At 36.4% G+C, this 25,026-nt stretch overlaps 3 protein-coding genes across 5 annotated transcripts; 2 read left to right on the forward strand and 1 right to left on the reverse strand.

Annotated features, from left to right (window-relative positions):
- Positions 1–250: 250 nt before the first annotated feature.
- On the forward strand, positions 251–3,049 carry LOC117781351 (serine/threonine-protein kinase TBK1). Of its 2 annotated transcripts, XM_034618097.1 has the most exons (7): positions 252–435; positions 547–1,573; positions 1,635–1,786; positions 1,849–1,976; positions 2,043–2,118; positions 2,189–2,313; positions 2,372–3,049. In XM_034618097.1, exons 1-7 carry the CDS (start codon positions 352–354, stop codon positions 2,940–2,942), a joined length of 2,163 nt encoding a protein of 720 aa, XP_034473988.1. In that variant the 5' UTR covers positions 252–351; the 3' UTR covers positions 2,943–3,049. The 2 variants fall into 2 exon arrangements, with proteins under 2 accessions (XP_034473989.1, XP_034473988.1); XM_034618098.1 differs by lacking the exons at positions 2,189–2,313; positions 2,372–3,049 and having other exon boundaries at positions 251–435; positions 1,849–1,980; positions 2,043–2,093.
- Positions 3,050–4,139: 1,090 nt separating this feature from the next.
- On the forward strand, positions 4,140–5,264 carry LOC117780804. 2 transcript variants are annotated; one of them, XM_034617466.1, is made up of 2 exons: positions 4,140–4,766; positions 4,830–5,264. In XM_034617466.1, the coding sequence occupies exons 1-2, from the start codon at positions 4,215–4,217 to the stop codon at positions 5,091–5,093; spliced, it is 816 nt and encodes a 271-aa protein (XP_034473357.1). In that variant the 5' UTR covers positions 4,140–4,214; the 3' UTR covers positions 5,094–5,264. The 2 variants fall into 2 exon arrangements, with proteins under 2 accessions (XP_034473357.1, XP_034473356.1); XM_034617465.1 differs by having other exon boundaries at positions 4,142–5,264.
- Positions 5,265–8,220: 2,956 nt separating this feature from the next.
- Positions 8,221–13,230, reverse strand: LOC117782386 (probable nuclear hormone receptor HR38). The gene is given in 5 exon segments (XM_034619489.1): positions 8,221–8,579; positions 8,793–9,975; positions 10,858–11,109; positions 11,112–12,041; positions 13,210–13,230. Coding segments are annotated over 5 exon segments (2,643 nt in total). The 3' UTR covers positions 8,221–8,322.
- Positions 13,231–25,026: the final 11,796 nt, after the last annotated feature.

Below are 25,026 nucleotides of genomic sequence, written 5' to 3' on the forward strand. Positions count from 1 at the left end.
GGAGAAAAGTTACAAGTTTAATTCTCAAAAAATAAAGTTTAAAAATGAAGAAAATTCCAACAATAATTCTGCAAAAAATTAAAAAAAATATGGCTTTAAAACTAAGAAATTGTTAAAAAAAAATAGCAGGTAGAAATATTTTAAGTTATCAATTTGGACAATTGACCCAAAATTGTGCATATTGCCATGTCGGTGAATTTAACAGGGTGGCAGTCTTACGGTCGGTTAACAGCATTTGGGCCAGGTGGCAACGATTTGCAAGAATCGACCCAACTCTATTTAAGAGACTGTTTTCACCAGTTGATTTCATGAAAATTTGATTGAAAATTATAACTTGAATACGATTCCACTATGTCATTCCTGCGTGGATCACTAAACTATGTTTGGTGCACAACCAGCGTGCTGGGCAAAGGGGCCACCGGCTCAGTGTTTCAGGTAATATAAAATAGAGTGCGTCATTACAACGCATTTTGGCATACATACAAAAATAAATTTGTAAGTTCTGTAAAGATAACCATTGGTATGTGTGTTTTCCCCTTTTTGTAGGGAGTGAATAAGACAACTGGCGAATCGGTCGCTGTTAAGACTTTTAACCCATATAGCCACATGCGTCCTGCTGATGTTCAAATCCGTGAGTTTGAGGCTCTGAAAAAAGTGAACCATGAAAACATTGTGAAGCTGCTGGCGATCGAGGAGGATCAAGAGGGGCGTGGCAAGGTGATTGTTATGGAGTTGTGTACGGGTGGAAGTCTTTTTAATATACTGGATGATCCGGAGAACTCGTATGGCCTGCCAGAACATGAATTCCTTTTGGTACTTGAGCATCTCTGCGCCGGCATGAAACATTTGCGTGACAATAAGTTAGTGCATCGTGATTTGAAGCCTGGCAACATTATGAAATTTATATCGGAGGATGGCCAAACCATATATAAGTTGACTGACTTTGGTGCTGCGCGAGAGCTCGAAGATAATCAACCGTTTGCCTCGCTCTATGGCACAGAGGAGTATTTGCATCCTGATCTCTACGAGCGTGCTGTGCTCCGTAAATCCATACAACGATCATTTACGGCCAATGTGGATCTGTGGTCCATTGGAGTTACGCTTTACCACGTGGCAACTGGTAATTTACCCTTCAGACCATACGGTGGTCGTAAAAACCGCGAAACAATGCATCAAATAACCACAAAGAAGGCATCTGGGGTCATATCTGGCACCCAGCTAGCCGAGAACGGACCTATAGAGTGGTCCACAACGCTGCCACCACATGCACATCTTTCACAGGGTCTCAAGACACTCGTTACACCATTGCTAGCGGGACTACTGGAGGAGAATCGAGAGAAAACTTGGTCATTTGATCGATTCTTTCAGGAGGTGACACTAATCCTGCGCAAGCGTGTCATTCATGTCTTTTTCACGAACCGGACCAGCTCGGTAGAAGTTTTCCTAGAGCCGGAAGAGCAAATAGACAACTTCCGAGAACGCATTTTCCTGCAAACTGAGGTGCCCCTGGAAAAACAAATATTGTTGTTCAACAACGAACATCTGGAAAAGAAAGTTACACCACGTACGATTGGTGAGTTGAATGCTTAATATCCCAAGGAAATAAATAATACCATCTATTGTTTATATTACAGCCAAGGCCTTTCCAACCACAACCACGGATCAGCCCATATTCCTGTACAGCAACGATGATAATAATGTTCAATTGCCACAGCAATTAGAGCTGCCTAAATTTCCAGTGTTTCCTCCAAATGTGTCTGTTGAAAATGACGCCAGTTTGGCAAAGGTAGGCTTACCAGCTTCTATATAAATCTACAATTAACTAACTGAAATATTTTTGGCTTAAAGGCAGCTTGCAGCGTGGGGCATGAATGCAAACGACGAGTGGATATATTTACAACAATGGACATTCTAATCAAGAAAGGCGTTGAGCACTTCATTGAGATGCTTATTACCACAATTACGCTGCTCTTAAAGTGAGTCATTACTACAAGTACTTATTGTTTGATAGTATAATAATTAATCTCTTAAATTCTATATAGAAAAACAAAGAGCTTTGACAATCTGCTGTCGACAGTAGTTGACTATGCAGATGTGGTGCAGAATATGACTAGAGTGGTGAGATAAAATGCCTTATTATACTAGATTAAAGCTATTATTATACACCTGCCTGTTCTCCTTATCATAGACCAAGGGAGATCAGGAGCTAAAGTGTCTGCTCAGCTCGCTGGAGAATGTGAAAAGTGATTTCGATGGAGCAGCCGATGTGATAACTCAGATGCACAAACACTTTGTTACAGATGATGAGCTAAAGTGAGCCAACTGCAACTGCAAAGTGAAGCCAAGGTTAACTTACTTTCTCATTTTACAGTGAGCAGTGGTCATCATCGATGCACGGCAAGAAGTGTCCGTGCCGTACACGGGCCAGCGCACAGGCCAAGTATTTAGTAGAGCGCTTGCGTGATTCGTGGCAACATCTGCTGCGTGATCGTGCAACACGTACGCTTACTTACAACGATGAACAGTTTCATGCGCTGGAGAAGATCAAAGTGGATCACAATGGCAAGCGTATTAAGCAGCTGCTCCAGGACAATGTTAATCCTGCTGTTGCACAAATGGCTGAGTGCTTGGCCGATTGGTATAAACTCGCACAAACGGTTTACCTAAAGACACAAATATTGGAGAAGGATGTGCGCGACTGTGAGCGCAAATTGTACGACATTCGCGATGAGCTATACCACATAAAGTCTGAGCAGAAGCTCGATGTAGATACTAAAACCATTTCTAGCAATAATCAATTGGCCAAAATTGAGGAACGTAATCGCTTGCGCATTATGAAGCAGCAGCAGCTGGAGGTTATGTCCGTGATGAGAAAGAACAGCGAACTGATAACGCTTCTGAGTAATCTAGGCATTGTCAATGGCAATGTAAATGGGAGCTAGCTTAAACATAAATATATTAATTAGTTATAAAGCATAAACGTGCAGCATGTGTTTGACAATTGATAGTATTATAATGTAAATAATAAATATAGAAACCAACCAGCATTTGAAATAGCGCTCAACTAATATCGAAAAGAATAATATTTTGAGATATTTGCAAACATCGCTTGTACCAGTAAACGAACGATTTCAATAAGTGCAACTTTTGAAATTTTTTCAGAAAGTTTGTTGGAATTTTCTGCATTTTTTATAATTTTTTTTCAGAATTAAATTTTTAACTTCTCTCACATTGGGATGAAAAGCGTCAAACCTTCATTAAATGTTAACCTTAATTTGATGTAGTTTCGATTTTTAAATTATTAATTTATTGCAAAGTTATGGCATTTCGATCTTTGCAATACCCAAATTTAAATTTAACGCTCGAAAATTATATTTCGATCGATTTTCTGCTCTCACCTATCGGTGTGCTATCGCTTGTGCTACTGAACTAAATGAACTAAATTCAGGGATTTAGTTCTGGTATATCAGATGGCTATAAAAAAATACTAAATCAGTATTAATTAAAGCGCGTTATTGGCCGCGTGTGGCGACACTGGAAAATTTAAGTGTAGGTGAATATAAATTTCAATATGCAATAACTTTGAAATAAATTAATAATTTCATGCAAATTTAAAATTCGAAATTAGATTAAATTAAGGAAAACATTTTTATTAAAGTTTAATGTTCGTCACCCACAGGGGAAAAAAGTTACAAATTTAATTTAAAAAAATATCAAAAAATCTAAAAAGTTCTTACAAAAACGCTGTAAAAATTAAAAAATTTCTATCTTCAATATTAAGAAAAATTCAAAATTAGGTGAATTTTCTTGGGTGCAATCAAATTTTCAATTTGATTAAAATAGTACAATCTGCCAGATCGCGAAATTGTGTAGGGTGGCAGCCTTTGCACCTGGTGGCAGTCTTCCACACAAGTACTGGCAAGTGTTTAGGGGAAACAATAGCTTTTTCTGTTCAGAAACCATCTAAATTTGTTTTGTTGCACAGTTTTAGTCAGCTCAGATATTCAGATATATATTTAAAAAAGCCAGATTTCCAGCTAATCGCAATTTGAAATTTTTTTAGCAATCGAATTCTGAAAATAGCCAGATCCAGCTATAAAAAAGCCAAGTTGGCAACAGTGATCCATAGCTTGTGCAGCTGGGGGTTGCTTTGTCGTTGTTTTCATTTTATTTTTCGTTTGTAAATAGTTTTTTAAAATGTTTATACTCTTGCCATGCTTTCATTACTGATAACAATTGCCAATGCCATCGATGTGGCGCTGATTCAACCAATTACGAATATAATTGATTCGATTGCGGCAGCTGTATATTATTTTTTCGCTGGAAGCTGCTTTATTGGCTATTGTCTGATTCAAGGTGCCGGCTTTATCTGGAGATGCCTCTGCCAGTTCTACGAAGTAGCCACAATTGTTTTCAAGGAGTGCAGTCTGTTCTACGGCGAGTTGCGTCTCGTGGTCTGCGATGTCTTTGACTATATTTACTATGGCACAGGAGATGGTCTGCAGCTGGCCCGCAATATTTCAAAAGGAATTGTTATTTTCTTGAGCAATGTGCTCATTGAACTTGGCAATTTTACGCTGTGGATGCTGCTGCTGTTACCGCGGGCTATCATTGCTATTTTGGACTACCTGCTACTTGGACTTCAACAGTTAGGCAGTTATGTTGTGGAAATCGGCACCCATCTGTTGCACAATCTCTTCCGACTTTCCATCGGCATCGTCGTCCTGCTTGTGCTCTACATGTATCGTGGATATGTATATATCTGTGTAAGACTGCTGATCAGGAAACTACGTCATGTGATGTTAAACAAAATGTACACGGCTCTGCAGGAAACATGGACTTACACTGACCAAAAACTGTCCTGGCTACTGCAAAAATTCGAGGTTGGCGCGCCACAGCAGTCAGATTCATCTTCGGTCCGCACGGATCAATGTGTTGTCTGCTTGGAGCGTAGAAGAAACATTGTCCTACTTCCTTGCCGGCATTTGTGCATGTGCAAGGAATGTTCACAGCAGCTGCCTCGCTTCGAAGGCGGAGATCGCTGTCCCATTTGTCGGGATTTGGTTGAGACAGTCATGGCTGTTTACTCATAAGTTCTTAGTTTATATTTTTAAACTTGTATATACCCCATTTATGACTGCCAATTGGAGCTTTAATTAGTTTTTAAAAAATAGTTTAAGATAAAACAATGACTGTCAACCCATTGAAACACATATTTGTTTAACACTCAAGAAAAAATAAACTGTTTTTATTTGAAATCAGTGAAAGAATACAATTTGTATGTAGATATATATATATATATATAATTATATATAGATGTATATGCATGCATATGCTTTGTATATCTTATTTGATCGAAAGGCATATTGAAAATAACTACTAAATGTATGCTTATATATTAATTTAAACAAAAACAAGACAACACAAAATTAAATGTTTTGCATTTGCTTGGTAATTAATTAATTAGATTGCATTTAAGTTTAACGATCAATTGCATATTGTATAAGTACCTAAAACAATAAAATAAAATAAAATTACACAACGAGCTATATATACTTAAGTAACAATAACAGTTTTTCTCATATATTATTTATGTATATTATATGTATGTAGTATATGTATTTGTTTTGTATACATACGTAGCTTCTTCAGGTATTTTCTACTATAACTTTGCTAGTAATACGCGCATAATTAATAATATTTTTTAATTCATGCCTTAAGTTATAGCTTTGCTGATTGGCTGATTTTCCAACTTTAAATTGGTTTTATTCTTTATATATAGATAATATGCATAAACCAATAGTTTATATTTTTTGTTATCATTTTTATCAAATGCACTAAAAGACGTACATTATATTTATTTTTTTTGTTTACTATATTTTTGGCTATGCAAAATAAAATTTTTTTAAATTACTGATAAATTGGTTATATTTATGTGAAGCCATCGATAAAGCTTCCTAAATTATTCTATCTGGTAGGTAAGTACATAATAAAATATATGTATGTATATATTCAAAATATGCATTTCATATATTTTATATATATATTTATATTGTTGTGTATGTAAACATATATAATTCAAGTGTTCTCTTTAAAATCGTTCCAGTGAAAAATCTATTGGGTAATTTCTCAAAAATATGCACACCATTAATTTCCATACTTGACATATAAATATATATATATTTAGAAATATATATTTGTACATGAGCTTACATATAAAATTACAAAAGAACATTTAACACAATTTTGTGTGTGTCTTAGTGTTAAGATACTTCAGCTTAAGCCTTTTTTGTGTCAATACAGAAGTTGTTGTCGTCTTGTAAAAGTTCTCTATTCAAAATATATGCTGATGTATGCGTATATATGTATGTATGTAGAAGGTACAAAGTAGGTTTTTATGGGAACAATGTATTCTCAACTTTATAAATATATATATACAAAGATAATGCTTAAATTACAAATTGTTTTCCATTGATTTTTCGATATGTAACGGCTAGATAATGGCATTTCATTTCTGGGTTTAAAACCAACAAACCGCTTTGGTCTCACTTTTCCTGCTTTTAACCGTTTTGAACTGCTTGCAACCGTTTAGAACCGTTACATGAGCTTAGGAGTAATTTCAATTTAAGTTTACACAAGTGCTTTGTTATTGCTACTTATCGTATCTTATTATTATGTAAATATGTATATGTAAAGAAAATGGCTTTTTACTGGACATCATATTATGGTATCTTTTTAGTAAATATGAATCCAGATTTCTCGGCTGTAGATCAAACAGTTATTTATATTAAATTGCCTAAACTAAATATAAAGTTATTAAAGGATGTACAAAATCTAGTTTTTAGCTGCATTAATTAATTATCAAATATTTCATGTTTAATGATCTATCTAATAAATTAAATTAATACAAGTTACAAAAATATTATACCAATATTTATACAACGAAAATAAGTTAATAACACTTAAGGATGTGTTTTGTGTTTTGTGCACTTGAAAAGCTTGAAGAGATATGTTTTTTTATTCGTTTAGCCTAAACAGTTATTGTAGTCTTTAGTTTTACATTTAGAAAATTTTTCCTTTTATTAATAATACATTTATACGAAGTGGGAAAGGCTATAAGATTAATTAATTGCTACCTACGATTTGTTTTCTCATGCAAAATTTCTATTCAATCGTATTAAAAGAAAAGTTATATGTATCAAATAAATCATATATAAAAAATTGGACATAGGTATAGACATCTACATATGTAGAGTTCAATGCCAATCTATCACATATTCACATAGAGGGGCTTCAATCAGAAAATAACACATACTTTATACTTATAATGAGATTCACATCAAGTGCACGATCCTTTTGAAATTCTTTGAGAACTCATTTGGAGCAGTTATTATTATTATTTTAAATAATGTTCTTTTTTTCTAGTTTTTTTTTATCCTGGAACGAACTATCTAATTATAGATATACATATTAGGTTCTTAAAATACAGAATACTTATGCTTATAATATATTAAACTTATTAATTAGTTTTTGTGTTTGTGTGCAGCTCTGTATGTGTCAGACACAAATCACATAAAGGTACATCAACTCTCTCTTTTCCTAAGTGCGATCAAATCTCGAACCGAGATTGCAAAAAACTTGAAAGAAACTCTAAGCTTTCTATATTTATTTATTATTCCTAAGTCTCTAGTATTAAGTTATTCAAAAAATACTTTGTTGGGAAAATATTTAGCATTATTTACAATAGATTTACAGTAGGGGGTCTTTTAAGAACATATAGCTTTAAGTTTATATGTAACTGATGCTTAAGACGATTGACTAGAAGTAAGCTAAAGGCAAGAGTTAGGCATTTCATAAAACATTTGTATTTTGTACTCGAAGGCAAGCATTAAGGGTCGAAAAAGTGGGAAAGTACACGTCAAATAGGGTTATGTCTTAGAGGGTTGCATGTGCGTGTTACCGGTTGTCTGTTGTCTATTGATTTTGACAGTTTGAATTAAACAATTTAACAATTAACGTCAACAAGTTGTGAATTCTGTAGAGCTCTGACAAGTCACGAAGCCCGCGGAAGTGCTGAATTATTGATGAGACGACACCAATTATGCAGCACTACGTTCGATCTAACCAATTGAGTGATGGGGTGTTTCATAACTTTCTGATTTTACGTTACTTTACTTCAATTTAAAGGGTGCCTACGAAGCAACTAGATACTTGCACTTGTTATCTTCGACTTTTGCTTTATTTTTTCTGCACAATTTCTTCGGTTTTCTTAGATCTAGTTGTACTTAAGAGCTAGATACTAAGGAAGCAATGTTATGGCGCCTAGAACGGCAATGTGGTGACGAACATATTCTCAATGAGTGACGGTGCCGGCACTAGATCCTCCAGTTTCAGATAGAATATGCGCTGCAATCCCTGCACGCTGAGGGAACGCAATTCAGGAAGTTTTCCGAGCAGGCGACTGAAGTAATGCTGCTTTTTCTGCGCCTCCGCATTGTAGGTGACATGATCTCGCAGGCTGCCAATGATTTTCATTTGCAGTTGTTCCACCTTCTTTGGCTCCCGCAAACCATGACGCTCTACAAAGAAAGAGGTTGTTTATATATTTATGCTTTTATGGTCAATTTGCTCACAAGTTGCTAAATAATATCTAATCTAATCTAGCAAAAAGAAACTACAACAACACACAGCAAATGTGCTGCTTCGAGTAGAGGCGCTGCACGCAAATATTTTTGAAGCCTGCTGATGTTGTTGTACATGTTTATTTTTTTTTTGCAGAAGGGGAATCGTACCTGTGATGAGAGTGAGCGCACAGAGGCAGGCAAAGGCCGATATGTCAATCTCTAGGTTTTGCAGACTGCGACTGAACTCCATGATGCCGTTGAGCCACTCGCCAAAGGATCGCTGACATTGACTGCGATGCAGGACGGTGCCATTGCAGAAGATCATCTTGGTGTCATCGCTGCGAGCACGATAGGAAAGCCTCAGCACAAAGAGCTCCAGCGAGGCGGACTGAAAGAGCAGCTCCTGATCCTCGGGTGTCAGCTCCAAGTAGCCTGGGATCTTCTCGGCAAACTGCTTGATCACATCCACCGAGTTGGTCAACAGCTGATAGAACTGTTGCACCTTGTCTGCCTCACTCATGCCCAGTACACCTGAACCTGCTCCTGTTCCTGTTCCTGCTCCTGCTCCTACCGAAGAAGCAAGCTGATCGAGCGGCTCCTCGTAGTGTGTGTAGTCCAGGCAAGAGGGATCTGGTGTCGTGTCCACATGACTACGCACCAGAGCTGTTATCAAGGAGATGGGCGGCGATGGTGGCGACTCCTGTGGTGACTTTGGCTTGGAGGGCAGCCTGCCACGACGACCCTTCAATGAATCGGTTCGGACCACCTCCTTGACCATACCGACCACCAGACACTTCTGGAAGCGACAGAACTGACAGCGATTGCGCCGTCGTTTGTCCACCGGGCAACTCTTGTCCGCCAGACACACATACTTGGAGCCCTTCTGCACGGTGCGCTTGAAGAATCCCTTGCAGCCCTCACAGGTGCGCACTCCATAGTGCTGACAGGCGGCGGTGTCGCCACACACGGCACAAAGCTGCGAGGCGCAGGAGGATGAGGAGGAGCTCACCGACTGCAACAATCTTCCTGCTTGTGAGTGCATTAGATCCCCACCAGCGCCGCTTGCCGGCGAACTGGCCGCCGAATTGGGCGCCGAGCTGAGCTGTACCTGGAGAGCATGAGCATGTCGTGAACCCAGCGTCATCTTGGCCAGCTTCGGGCTGTGTGCGGTTGCAGCGGGTGAAACAGAACGTTGGACGGGCAGCGAGGCACGACGCAGGGGCGGCACAACAACTATCGAGCCGGAACTGGAGGTGGCGGCGGAGGCAGCTGCTGCTGTGGCAGCTTCCAGTTCGGAGATGGTGGGAAAGGTGGGCAGGGAATAACGCTCGCCATTGTGGTTGTTGTAACTCTGAAGGAATTAAAAATATGATCCATAAGTAAGTGGAAGAAGTGCCTCCTAATCTTGAAGATTTTACAGACACGAAAAAAAGAGCCAACAACTAGGAAATCCAAAGCGGAAAACATACAGAGCTCAAAATTTCAGAAGAATCAATTTCATGTATTTCAATTAATTAATCTTTTGTGATTTCGTATAATTTTTCTTTTCATATTTTAATGTGCAAAAACTATTTTTTTAATTTTTGAATCCTTTTAAAATAGAAAGAGTAAAACTCATAATTTTTATTTCCCAAAGTGATGGTGATTTCTCTAAGCAAATTAATTAATTATAATTCTTATCCCCATTTCAGTTCATAATTTAATTAAATATTAATTTTAATTGTTAATTCCTAATATAATTTTAAGTCTTATTTTATTATATAAATATTTTATTTATTGCCGACTGCGTTTAGTCGAGTATTAATAAATAAAATAAAATAAAATTCAAAATGTTTTTATCCTGTTCCTTTATTAGATTGTTTTGGAATTGTATTAAAAAATCCAAGTTGTATCATTTTAAATCAAATTAATAAAACTCTATTTTTAATACTCCTTTTATTGATTTCTGCTTTTCCCAATTTTTGGCATACCCAATTTTTCGTCCAATTATAATTTTTCTAATATTGGATTTCTAAGATTGATTTTTAAATTTCAAGAATCATTGTTCTAATATTTACTCAATAAATTTATTCTAGTTAAGGCTTTTCCTCTGTTTTGTGTTCCCAATTTTTCAAATGTGGATTTTTTTTCTCAAAACCTATTCCAAGTTTTGTGTTCGTTATTTTTTTTTTTTTTTTACCAATTTTGGAAATTTATTTTGAAAAACTTTTAAATTATTGAATTTGTTACTCACATGATGAAATCCTTGCTGTTGTTGCTGCTGTCCATAGAAGCCTTCATTCTGGTTAACACCATTGTATTCGTAGAGCGAGCTGGCCGATGAGCTGGGCGAGGGATTGGAAGTGCCATTGATGGCATTAAAGTGTCCATGATAATTGTAGCCATTGCTGTTGCTGCTGGGATTATTCTGCTGCTGCAATTGCTGCGCTTGCGACTGCAATTGATGGAGCGAAGTTGGACCAGCACTTAGACCAGCAATCACTTCCGCTGCGGTGGTCAAGGGAAACAGTCCTCATCCATTTTGAGTGTGAGAATCTGATCTGTGGGCGTGGCAGCAGCCGAGGAAGAGGAAGCTTGCTTGGGACTGCTGCCGCTGGTGCTGTTGTACTTGAGGGAGTAGGTTTCCTGGAAGCTGGGCAAGCTGCTGCCGCAGGACAGCGGACCGCCAATTGGTGAGATCAATTGCAGCTGTGCAGCCTGCAACTGTTGCTGCTGCTGCTGTTGTTGCTGCTGCTGTTGTTGCTGCTGCTGTTGTTGCTGCTGCTGATGTTGCTGCTGTTGGGCGTGTAGTGCTATGGCAGGATCGCTACTGGAACGCAGACTGAGCAGGCACAACGAGTGATGATCCTGCTCCGAGCTAGGACTATTTGTGGTCAATGGTTGATCCTGTATGGAGGACAATCGCTTTTCGCGCAGACAAGTCAATTTGGTGAGATTCTCAATGGAACTGGTGATATCCTCGCTGCTGCCAATCAATGTGGCACTCGACTCCACCTGCGTGTCCTGATAACTCGCCACAGATTGCTCCAAGGCTGGCGACAACAATGAGTTGTTCGAGTCCGAGGGAAAGAATAGATCCGAAAAGAGTTCACTGTGATTAACGGCCGCGTCGGCAAGATTGCTGATCAGCTGATCCTCCTCATGGGACAGCAGTGTATCCTGGCTGGCTGAAGATAACAGCAACTGTTGCTGTTGTTGCTGCTGCTGCTGTTGCTGCTGTTGCTGTTGCTGTACAAGCAACTGTTGTTGCTGTGAGCGATGATGGTGATTATTATTATGATTATGATGCAGATGATGATGATGATGATGATGTGCGGCACTTGTAGCAACTGCTGTCACTGCCGACGTCGTCGCTGTTGTCGTCGTCGCGGTTTGCGTTGAGAAATTGTCGAACGACGAAAGTGAACTAAAGGAGCTCTGCAAGGCAACAAAGTCGAAAGCAGACTGAATTAGTGAATCACATTCTAACCAAGTAAAATACCTTCTTTCTATGTCTAGTTCTAAGCCATAAAAATAATAAAAAATAAAATAAGGTGGAGTCTGACATGCGCGTTGTCAGCAGCAACTGCGATTGGTCGAAGAGCTCTTGCAACCCTTAAAAAAACGTATTTCTTTAAACATATTTCGCATTTCCAATTGGTTATGCATAACGAACTTGCCATGCAATTTTAACAAATGCAATTAGCTAACTATTGATGTTGTTCCTCTGCTCACAGCGGGCAATTAATGAAGTCTTTCAGCAATCATTGGTCTTGCCACATGGACATTTGCATAGGCTTGAATCCTGACAGAGTTGCAACCCATTTAGCAATCAAGAGATATTTGCATAGTCAGAAAGATTTATTTACAATTTATTTATTATATTATATATCTTTTGGAATAAATTATCCTATCCACAGGAATGATTTTAAATTTTACTGAATATTTCCCTTTTTTTTTCCTTCAATAAATCTATCCTGTGAGAAGGAAATTTGCGAATTGAGATTTTTATTGAATTTTATTTAAAGCGTTCAGGAGTGAATGGCCTTCGTGACAATGTATGTAACAAGCCTGAAGAGGCATTTTCGATCTATGAAAAATTATATTCTTGATCATCTGTCAATCCATCCGCCGATTGTAGAGACTGTAAGATTTTTTTTAATTGAAAATATTTTGTTAAAAACTATTATGAAGAATTTATCTACTTTTTTTAAATTTAAGATAATGTGACTGGGAAATAAAATTTGCAAACAAAATTTATGTTTTATTGGGCACTGTTGTTAACTTTTTAACTATTTTTCAGGGGCTTAAAATTTGTTTTTTTTTTTAGTAAAGAAAAGCACCTAGCCTTTTTTCACTTGTATATTTTGTTTACGCTTTTTACCGAATACTTCTTTTTTTTTAAATCTCTCCATTTTAAATTTTAAATAGACAACAGTACTATTAGAATGTAGTTGTAATATGTCATTTTATTGCTTATTTTAAAAACTAAAAAACAATGTAATTTACTTTAACATTAAAATTGTTTCTCAGAGTTTTTTTTTAAATTTGCTAGACTTTCTATTTTGCTAAGGATTTCCAGAACTTAGAGTATATTTGGACTTACATTGGGTTGCAGCAGTAACATGCTTGGGGTCGCTTGGTTATGTAGCCTCACTTGGCTTTGGATTTTGGTTGTTGTTGTTGTTGCAGCGGTTGTTGCTGCTGCTGTTGTGGCAGCTGTTGTTGTTGTTGCTGTTGCTGTTGTTGCAGTCAACGTTGCTGCCTCCTTTGTTGCAATTGAGCTAGTTGCTACAGTTATTTTCTTCAATTTAGTCGCTCTGGGACTCTGCTCGACCGTTTTGATGGGAGGCGAACGACGCGTCTCACTTTCTGCACCTGCAATTAAAATAAAATGGCAAATTGTTTATCATTAGGATATGCTTGGCTGGAAAAGCGTGAATGCGTGAATGTCAAGCGGTGTCTAGGGTATGCTTAATTCCTAAATATGCAAATACGAGAGCTTTCTGATGGAATGAAAATGCCACATGCGATGATTGCCTGTAAACCGCGAAGATTCATAAAGTTGCTTATGTTTGGCATTGCCAAAAAATAAAATATAAGTGAAAAAAATCAACACAGTTGCTCAATTGTCTTGCGTTCCACACGCAAACAACCGTATCGAATGTCTTAATTAGAAATGCTCAGCCGCAAGACTCTCGGCTCACACTACTGAGCGCCTCTGCCACATGATCAGGCTGAGGGTGAGGCTGAGGCTGTGATCAGAGGGGCATTGGCTGAGGAAAAGCCAGAGTTGGAGTCGATCCAGCGCCAAGAGAAACAAAACCAAGCGGAATAGCGATACCCCGACTATAGAAATACCCGTTACATACTTTTATGAGCTTTTACATAGAGAAAACCATTCTAAAATGTACGCTAGTTAGCCTTAATATTAACAAATTTAAATAAATAAATTAAAATTAAAAAAAAAAAATTAAAAAAAAAACATTCTACAATTTAAAATTCTTGATTTTCGACTGAATTTTTTTGAAGTATGTATTCAGGGTATTATTAAAATGACAGCAACTCACCATTAAACACATCAAAGAATCTTAAAATTCGATTCAACTAGGAAAAATCGTACAGAATCCCGAAAATCGTCCCAAATAAAAAATCGTGCATGAATCAAGTATTTTGCACTTGGTTTAGGAAAATTCGGGAAAATCGTTCATCTGATTTCATCTCGGATTTTTGATCAGTGTCATTTTATTTAATTGATTTTGATGCGATTGAGTAGAACAATAAAGGACTGATTAAGAATATATATATTTTATAAAGGTTTAAAGATGTTTTTTCCTTCGTGTTACATACATTTCGACGATGACAATATACCCTTAAATTTATTTTGGAAGAAACGGGTATCAAAACGAGGATCACATCTCCATCTCAGTTAATGCGGCACATAAAATGTAATAAATTGTGTTGTCCGCTTGCAGCACGTTGACTCCGCGTGCTGACTTGGCTGCCATTGCAGAGACCACGTTGCGGGTGTTCGCTTTTGATTATAATAAATATTATGGCTTATTCGTATTTCGCATATTGCAAAACGTCATTTGGACTCGGGTTTTTTTTTCTTTTTGGTCGCTGTTGTCGATGTCGTTGTTGTTGTTGTCGTTGTTGTCATTGCTGGTTTTCACTTCTTTTTTCAGAAATCATTTTTCACAATTTGCATATTTTTATTTTACTTGTGATTAGGCTTTTTGAAAGGAGCTTGAATTGTAATTGAAAAGATTCTCTGCAGACACAACAGTCTTCGTTTTGCAAATTTAAACGATTGCTAGCAAGTAAATTTCAAAGTAATCTGAATAAATATTTAGCATAAGTCAAATACATAAATAAAGGAAATTATTACGACAGCGAAGGACCAAGTGTGGTTTTCTTTGCAAATATTTAAATACAACGGATGAACTTTTGAAAAAAGCTTCTCCAAAATGTGAGAAAGGAACTAGAGCTAAAAAAAAAGAAATCATGGAACTTAAGCTAAAATGGGAAGATTCATAGCAATTTTCTATTTTAACAAAAAATATATATAATTTATGAAATTATAATTTATTTCAAATGTTATTACTCTTGTATTCTTAGAACAAGTTAAAAAGAGATAAATATATTTCTTGTTGAATTTTACTTTTTTAACAACAGTAAAAAAAACTAATTGGTGCATTTCTATTATGCTAAAACTCTTTCTTTGTTATGACTTAATGAAATGATTACATATTTTATCTGCAAAGAATAAAACTTTTTCTTGCTTATGATACTTATGATTTTTAGAGTAAGTTAAAAATATTAAATAATATTATTGAATGCGTTTAATTATTTTTAAAAATAAAACACAGAAATCCGGATATTTTAATTTGTAGAAAACAATGACTTAACTCTATGTATATTTAATAAATTAACTGAAACTCTATTAAGCCAGCAGTCATAGAAACAATGCCGCACACACAAAGAGTTCAAATCGAATAATAAAATAGCATTGCAATGCTTATAGCCGTGGGTCATTTAGAAAGCAATTGATCGATACCCTTTTGAAGCTGCTATGAAATTCCCAAAAAGAAAATCCCCCTCCCGAATAAAACTACCGTGGGCTACTGCGAAAAAAGCTACCGGGAAGAGCAGAAGATGGATTTTAAAAGATTTGTGATTACAATGTGCCATTGTTTTTATTACCCAGAGGCATAAGGAACATGTTATTGGACACAAAAGCAACAATCTGGGTTGGGTTTTCGAATATTTGTGCCGGCCAAATCTCATGTCTGGAGTTGCATCTTCAAGTTTTCAGCAATTGTTTTTAATTGTTTTGTGATGTCATTTTTGTATTTCGGGAGGCTCGCCATAAACAATTTCTAATTTATTTACAAATTCATTGCTGGCTAACAAATTTATTATAATGGCAGCTCCTTCTCCTGCATTTTTCGTGTCTTCTTTTCATTGCATAAGTTTGCTAATTTTTTTTTTCAGCTTTTGTTTTTTTTCTTTTTTTTATATAAGATTGTTAATACATATTATTTTGCAAGCTTTTGTACTTTGAACTGCGAACTTCATTGCACGCTCTGTCTCGATGTCTCGGATGCTTCGTTGCCTGATCAATGGACATGTGCATTTACTAAAAGAGACAGATAGACAGACGGACGGAGGGACAGAGGGACAGACAAAACTTGTGCAGTGACCCAAAGAAATGGTAATGCGTCGTGGTCGAATGTCTTTGGCTTGGCGCACGGGTCAGACTTAAGCTTGGGTGACTCTGTCGACTGTCGTCTGTCGGCTCTGTGGCAACTCTGGCACTCTGGCACTCAGTCATTGAGTCAGTGGGTGCACCAATGTTGATGTTGACGACACGGACAGTGCAAAACGTTGCACCAGAAACCGAAACCAACGAAAGCAACGAAACCACTGACGACTCTACCGACTCTGGGTACGGCTTCGTGTGAAGTTTTCTTGTGAGAAGTATACAAATGGGTTTCAGGTTTGGGCCAAGGAGTTAGTCACTTTTGTGTGTGTTTTGTTGCAGGTTCGTCGGCGGAGGCGTCGATGCTATCGCCTTTGAAATTCACGAAGACCCAATAGACATTGACGTAGACTTAAGTCCAGGCCAACAAAAAAATCCAAAATAAAACTAAAAACTTCCTGCAGTACCTATTGGATGATGAGGCCGTTCGTCTGCCTCTTTGTTGTTGTTGTTGTTGTTGTTTAGACTTTCACTATTAATTGTCGATTTTCATCGATTGTTGTAGTTGCCTGTGATGCGGCACAAAATGTAATACTTAATGGCCAAATGGGCAATGGGTAATGGGGTTGGTATTTAAAGTTGAGCAAAAAAAAAAAAAAAAAATAGCAGAAGAAAACCCAATTTCTGGGTTGAAATTCATATCGAAATTGGATCTATTACTCAATGGTCGCCGAGTGAGAGACAATTTGATTGATTTATGCAATCGCAGTCGTCGCAGATGGAGATGGAAATGGAAATGGAGTCTCAGTCTCAGTCTGAGTCTGAGTCTAATGCCACATTGTTTTCGTCCCAACTAATTGCCCGACTCGTCTTCATGTCTGGGCCTTTCCGACTACAAACTAGGGGCTTGGGCATTGGCATACACGTACTCGCATCATGGCCAATTTGAAACCTGAAAACGTTACCCACATCTGCATACCGTTTAACACAGTTTTTCCTTTAATTTTTTTCTTCTTTTTTTGGAGAATGCTTCTCCGTCTTAACGAAAGATCAAACGAAGGCGAAACGTATACATATATTGAAGGTATTCAACAATTTCAATTGCAATCACTTGCTTTATGATCTATCGATGTTAGTTTCAGTTTGATGATCCATTATCATTAAAATTGTTTTTTATCAAGAATGTCGTCGCTAGAAGAGGAAATTGGACATGACTCAAAATATATGCAAAAAATACTTGTAGGAAAGGCTACGGTCGAGCAAACACGACTGTGAGAGACTCAGTAAACAACAAAATTTTTTTCTTTTGTTTTTGTAAAATTAGAAACGAATATTTACAATAATTACAGCTTAAACAGCATACTATTGTAGTGTATAACTTGCACTGGTACAAAAATAAAAAAACTCAAGAAAATAATAATAAAAAAATATTTATTTTTTTTTTATAATTTTGAAATTGTCATTGTAATTGATATTTTTTATTGATTGATTGGAGCTGATTTACTTAGGAACCTATGTGTTAAAGTCTCTTAAAAAGAAAAATAAAGAGACTAAATATAACAATATCAAGAATAAGTATACAAATTTTAGGTTTAAATACAGGGTGCACCAAAAAATAATAAAGAGTTTCCAGTTTCACCAAAGATACCAAAATGAATTGTCGCAACAATTCGAATAAATATTTTTATGCCAGTTTAAATGCTAAGTAAACCACAAGACGCAGACTTCGACTTAAACTGAGACTGAGACCAGGTCGACATCGGCATCGTTTTTTAATCGCTGCAAAAAGCGTATTGAAGGCCATCGTGAACATTTCATACATTTCATAGTTGGAGCCAAATCCGGAGCCGGCCATCCGAGAGGATTGAAATCACTTTGCACGCGCGTGAGCGCATCTTAACCAGTTGACCCGCCTCTTTTCCCCTCTCCCCTCTCACCATTCTCCGTTTCTCACTCTTACTCATTCTTGGCATGAATGTGTCAGTATATTGGCCAATACTTTGGCTTTGGCACTTGACGGCTTTGTGCTCTGGAACTTGGCTAGCAGAAGCGGTCATCGTGTCAGCTTCACTTGAGATACATTATGCAAAAGTGGATTCATAAAAAAAAATATATATATAATCAACTGCAGCCTGAAATTCAGTATTGAGTATTGAATATTGGGTTTTGTTGTTGCCCATTTGCATGAAATTCTAATAAAAGATTTACCGTTCAGTTGTTAGGTGTTAGCCGGGGCAGATGCAGCCTCAGTTAGCGCATTCTGAAAACTGGTTTAATTCAAATTGATATTGATGTGTTATATCATTTGTGAATATGAGATGAGAACAGCTCACGTATGCGTATATCAACCAGTTCTCAATCCCTAACCAAAAAAAATACATATAAGATTATCGTAAAAAATACAAAAATTTATAATCTATATACGAATATTAAGCCTGAATTGAGATCTTTATTGTGGGAAAGATTGGATTATAGAAAGTCACATATAAAATCATTCAATCCACAACCAAAAAATACATATGGATTAAAAGAATTAAAAATTTTAGAATTTAAATACGAAAATTAAGAGCGAATTGATATTTGTATTGCGAAAAGTATTCAAACGGAAGCAAGTCAAATAAATATTTAACTTAAAAATTGTTAACAAATGAGCTAAGAGAATACAAGAGAAAATACAAAAAGAAATGTGTATTAAGGAAAATATTTAAACTAACGAAAGTTCAATAGATAATTAAACAAAAAAAGTTGATCTCAATTAAGGTAATGATGTAATGAAAAAGGATGCGTAAATTGGAATCTGTTTTAAGTGAAATAAATCAACTAGGAAAAGTCAAACAGATAGTTAAACAAAAAATACTTATTGAAGGAAAGAACAAAGTAAAAAAGGACAACTGTTTATAATTGAAATACCAAAATAAACGGAAAATATTCAAATGAAGTCAATTAAAATATATAGATAGTTTATAAAAAATCGTATACAAATTGTTAGTGGCTAATTTGCATTTGATGGCAAAGTTTTGGCCCAAACATGGTTCGAGGTTGGGGCTGAGCCTGAGATTGGTATTGGTATTAGTATTGGGATTGAGAGTGACGGGTCAAAGGTGCACAGACTGCACTGCATCAACTCGAGGTGAGTCGCCGCCTGATTGACATGGCTGAGACAAAGATAAATAAGCTGCCAGTTTCGGAACGACGCTTACATAATTAGCAACAGCAACAGCAACAACAACAGCAGCATCAGCATCAGCCAAAGTATCTTTCTTTTCGGCCATGTTGCTAAGCGCATCCGAAATAAAAGCCCAGCACAAAACAAGGTGCAGCTGCCTGGGAGCGGGTGGGAAGCTGGCCTGGCCAAATAAATAAAAATTTGACACAATTTTTTTTTTTTTTTTTTCTATTTTTTTTTATTTATTTTTTAGTTGCATTGTTGCCAAAAAGTTTTTGCTGCAACGCCACCGAACCAACGAAATATCATCGAGCTCTAAAGCTATGAATGCATGCAAGTGATCATGCGAATATCGTATGCGAGGGTGGTATATAAAATATGTATTTACTCTAATAAATTACGCAAATATGAAAGGCAACAATAGTTTGTACACACTTTATTTAAATTTACAAATATTTTTCCAATCTACTTCTTTAGTTCTATATTTTAGTTTAAAGAACCAATACATTTACTTATTTTCCCGTAGTAACACATTCCTATATTAAATTTACCAATATTTTTCTAATCTACTTCTTTAGTTCTATATTTTAGTTTTAATAACCAATACATTTATTTATTTTCCCGTAGTAACAAATTCCTATATTTTTTTCTGGGTTTCCACCAGTTCTTGCAGCTGTTGTAGGATCAGTTACATTGTTGTTTAATGTTCGAAGGATAGTTAATCCTTTCATATATTTAAATTTAAGTTCATAAATATTTTATTTAAGTTGTGAATTAAAAATTGTATAAAATGCTTTGTTTACCTATACTTAAACTTAAATAATTTTATGAATCACATTTCAATATGTGGAATTACCTCAATTTTTCTAATGTATTCCCTAAACATATTTACTACACACATTCTGCAATTGGGTTTACCCTTGAGAGCAGCAAAAAAGTCTTCAAATAAGTCTACCAAAATCGAGTTAGTATCTATTGATCCACCCACAAAAGTTGCATTTGTAGTCGTATTAGTGTTAATTTAAGTCGTCGACTCATTGTTGCAAAGTGCACGTTTCGGGTTTCGCTTTCGTTCGAAAAGCAAACAGATCCGAATTGCTAGATCGGGAGACATAGATTGCCACCACCAAGACGGAGATGGAGAATCGTAGAAGCGGGGAGGGGGGAGGGGGGCGACAAAATCGATTACCAGCTCCAAACAAAGCGCAGTGTAGTTCCCAGCAGGTTGCAGCAGCTACTACAACAACAATAGCAAAAACAATAACAACACCCAAAGGCAACAAGCATTAAAGCCCCAATAATGCTTTGGTATAGGTATCTGTGAGATGGATGCACAACCAGCCTCCAAAATCTCAGCTCGAGACGCAAATTGAGCCTAACCCATATATTTGTCAGTGAGTCTCTGAGGCGCGCTCATGAAGATTTGATTTAGTGTGCGGCGCACCAACCAAATTGTTGTATTTTTTTTTTTTTTTTTGCATATCTAAATTTAAGTTTTCTATCATAATCGTACAGATGCACAAAGAGTGCAGGCAAACTTTAATCTTCAAGTTACTCAACTTACCAAATTTCAAAGTGCATAGAATTAATTTGTGCTTGGAGGTTCTAGGGAGAGAAAGTGTTATACCACTAATATCAAATAAACAAATACAATATTTATTATAAGTTATTGAGTTATTGTATTAATTATTTAGACTAAAATTTAACCCGTTTAAAAGCTGTTTTTAAAATTATTATAAGTTATTAATTTGTTTTTTAATCATGTTGAGCAAAAGAAGGCACTTTTGAATAAACTAACCATTTTTACTAAAATATTAAGGTATCAGTTTAATAATATAAAGATATTTTTGACTAAAAATTAATATTTTTTTTCAAATATAATATAATTTAACTGGACTATGAAAATGCAAAGTTAAAATTGCCTGCTTCCTTTTTGGAACATGCATTTCCAGAATTTTCTAAAAGCTTCTTTACATTTTCAATAAAGTACAGGGTATAAGAAGACGCTATATTATTGTTTAACTCTTTGTTAACATTTTTTTTAATGAAAAATTTTTCCCTTTTATTTAAATTTTAATTTGTGAAGCTCAGCAGTTTGAGATAGCTCTTTCACTTTTAGCTTTCATCACGTCAAAAGGCCAAATCTGAGACGCCCACACCATTTGGCATTGCATACAACAACTAAAAATTACCTAATGTATCGCTAAGTGCCCATATACCTATGCCCATTATCCACATCGAAGTAGTATGTATTTTGCATTGGAGTTACTAGTGGTAATAATAAAAATTATAAAAAAGTATAAACATGATCATCACTCCACATCCCACTTCCCATACATATACAAATACACATACACACACTACGAGTATCCATATCCCATCACATTATATTAGATCTCATGGCATGGTTTAAATATTCGTGGATTTGATGTGGATGGTGTTGTGGATGTTGAATGTGCCTGTCTGCCTGCTTCAGTGTTGCCCATTTGGCTATTTTATTGCTACTTCCTAGCTATTTTTAAAGTTCGATTGCTGAAAAAAAACCTAAATATGCCATTAGCCGGAAATCTGTATATTTTAAATACTTATTTAGAAATATATGGTATACCAATCTATGCATTTGGTGTGCATCGAAACTCTGTTAAATAAAAATCGCAAATTGGCGACAAATTGTTCTCACTATGAATTTATCTTTTTCAAATTGAACTTATGAGCTAAATGTCTGTTAGTTAAATGACTAAAGATTATAAGCAAATTCCAGGATCAGTGGACTTACTTTAAATAATTGTATATCATTTATAATTTAAAATAATGGAAATTTAACAAATAAATATACAGTTGTTAGAAAATGTTAACAATTTCTCTTTGCAAACTCAGCTAATTTTTGAATGCTTTCCTCTAATATGTTGGCAACACTGGTCTGCCAGCAGCTTGTAAAGTGAGTACAACTCTGTTTTGTTTTATTTTGGTGTGGAATTCATGGCATCATCCTATAGGCATGGCAACAACATGACTTAAATCTGACTCTACAGCTCAACTTGCTGCACACGCTTTGACTGCAGTTTAAACGTGTCTTCAAGACGGTTATTAAATCAATAATGAAGCACACGAAGCACCAGCAACGGCACCAGCAGCAGCCCAAAGCGTTTCAACGAAATCTTTTCGCGTCAACCTCATCATGATGATCATGATCATATGGCCAAACTCTGGCTACATCATTAGCACTCGTCGAAGTCATTGCTGTTGGTGTCGTTGTCGTTGTTGTTGTCAGTGTTGTTGTTGTTGTCGGTGTCGCTGTCTGGCACGCCGGCTGACACACAAACATCGTGGAGTTCATGGAACGCACCCAAAAGCCAAGCTTACAGTTTTAGCTATTAGACGAGCTTTGTATTTCTGCTTGGTGCTTATTTTTTTTTTCGATTTGGTTTTATATTGTCAGTCTTTAGGTTTTTTGGTTTAGTTTGAGGCGCTTCTCCTAGTTTTGTTTTGTTTTATTTGTTGGCAGGCATCGCCTCTGCCCAAAAATATCGAACTATTAACTTATTGCAGTCAGTGTAAGAAACAGCTGTGACGACAACGCGACGCGTCGTTTGCAATTTTTCGGGCACATTCCAAGGCGTAAAAGGCCCGTCGTCGTCTTTGTCGTTTTCGTTCGCGTTCGCGTTTGCCGCAAGGTGTTGGGGGTTAACTAAGGTGTGATAAATTTTTGTCTTTTACTACAACTTTACCATCGATATTTCAAAGGTCTTGCCGTGTTGCAGCTTTTGTGATCTTAATGCTGTGAGCCAGTTGCCATAATTGTTTTATTATGCGAATACTCTGAGATCGGCTATTGTTTTGAGTTTAAGACAGGGCAGCATCGTGACAGCGCGCCTTTTCAAAGCTGACTGCTACAGAATATCCTGCAAGTTCTCACAGTATTATATTTGCTGCAGCCCTATCGGTATATGTAAATTACTTCGTGACAGCGCGCTCCTACAAAGCTGACTGCTACAGCAATATCCTGCAAGTTCTCACAGTTTCTGTTTGCTGTAACCCTATCAGCACACACACATCTGCAACTGTATATTTAGCACTTACTAGCTTTAAACAAATTAATTGCAGCGTGTTAACGGCAACGAATATTGTTAGTTGGGAATATTCGTAAGAAGCTGACAGCTTCCACACACAATTGTTAGGCAACAACGAGTAGAGTTTCTGCTGTATTTATTTTCATTACAGGCACAATCCAAGTCGAAGAGTTGGCCACTTCACCCACACTCGCACACACACACACAACACACAAGTATATAGTGTATTCATATCCATCCCCAGCACTGTTAACTATGTTGGTTTTTGGCGATAATTAATAGGCAGAAACAACGACAGCGACACTATAGGCAACTCCCGCCTGCCACTTGCCGCAATGTGAATAAAAATTTGTCCATCGTTAGGTTGCTGTTGTTGTTGGGGGCAGCATCTGTGGCATCCAGTGTTGCTCAATCAGCTATTTCCCGCCAGATCTACAGTCTTTTGAATGCCAATGTTGTAGGTTTCCTAGCTTTTTCTAGCTATTTTAAAATGTTTGTATAGCTTTTTTAGGCACTGAAGAGTTGGCAACACTGACGGCAATTCGCAGCACGCAAGACCAACAGATTCAACTTTGTCTGTAAAGTTTTGCCTATTTGTGTCTATTACTTAATTGCTGGACAACAGACGCACAGCAGCAGGCCATGGATATATCGAGGGGAATGAGGAGGCAGGGGTTGCCTATAATAACAATTAGCGTGGCATTTTAATATGCATTATTGTAGTAAAAGATCGCAAACTGATTTCACAGCAGACGAGTCACGATTTAAGCCAGGACGACGCGACGATGAGGAAGCGGCAACTGCAATCGATACATTCAAAGATGCTACCAATGTCTCCTCTTGGCCATATATGCGTCTGCATTGGCCGTTTTTTTGTAATTTGCCAAAAGTGGTGAAAAGCTCTAGCTGCAATTTTAATTACACAATTAATTTGTATGGGAAACTCTACACAAAGAAAAAAGCGAGCCGAATTCTTATCAAAAATGCACCTTTGATTTGTTTTTCTTAAGAAAAAGTACCTTTTCATTTTTCTGAAAACCAGGGCATTATGTCCCAAAAAATCGAAAAATTTTAAAATTTATAAATTTCAAAGGGAGTAATTTTTAAATTTCGAAACATATTTTCGCTAATTGTTCTAACCATCCCAATTTTTGAAGAGTAGCCTAAGTATATCTTAAAAAAAAATAAAAAATATTTCCGATAACTAGAGAGTTTTCTAACTATAATGACTGTTTTAAAACAAGTGTAAATTTCTAAAATGTGGCATAAATAGTTTTTTTTTTACGTGTAAACATTTTGGCAAAAGTCAAAATTTAACTATATGCAAGCATAAATAAAGATAAATTGTCGACTTTAATAATATAATACCTACTACACAGGGTATACCAAAAAATGTCTGAATAAATGAATAGCCGTTGACAGCTCATCGAGCAAAGCACACATATCATCCGCACACATTCACACACACATATACATACATAC

The sequence above is a fragment of the Drosophila innubila genome (genome assembly GCF_004354385.1).
Source record: "Drosophila innubila isolate TH190305 chromosome 2L unlocalized genomic scaffold, UK_Dinn_1.0 4_B_2L, whole genome shotgun sequence".
NCBI lineage: Eukaryota > Metazoa > Arthropoda > Insecta > Diptera > Drosophilidae > Drosophila > Drosophila innubila.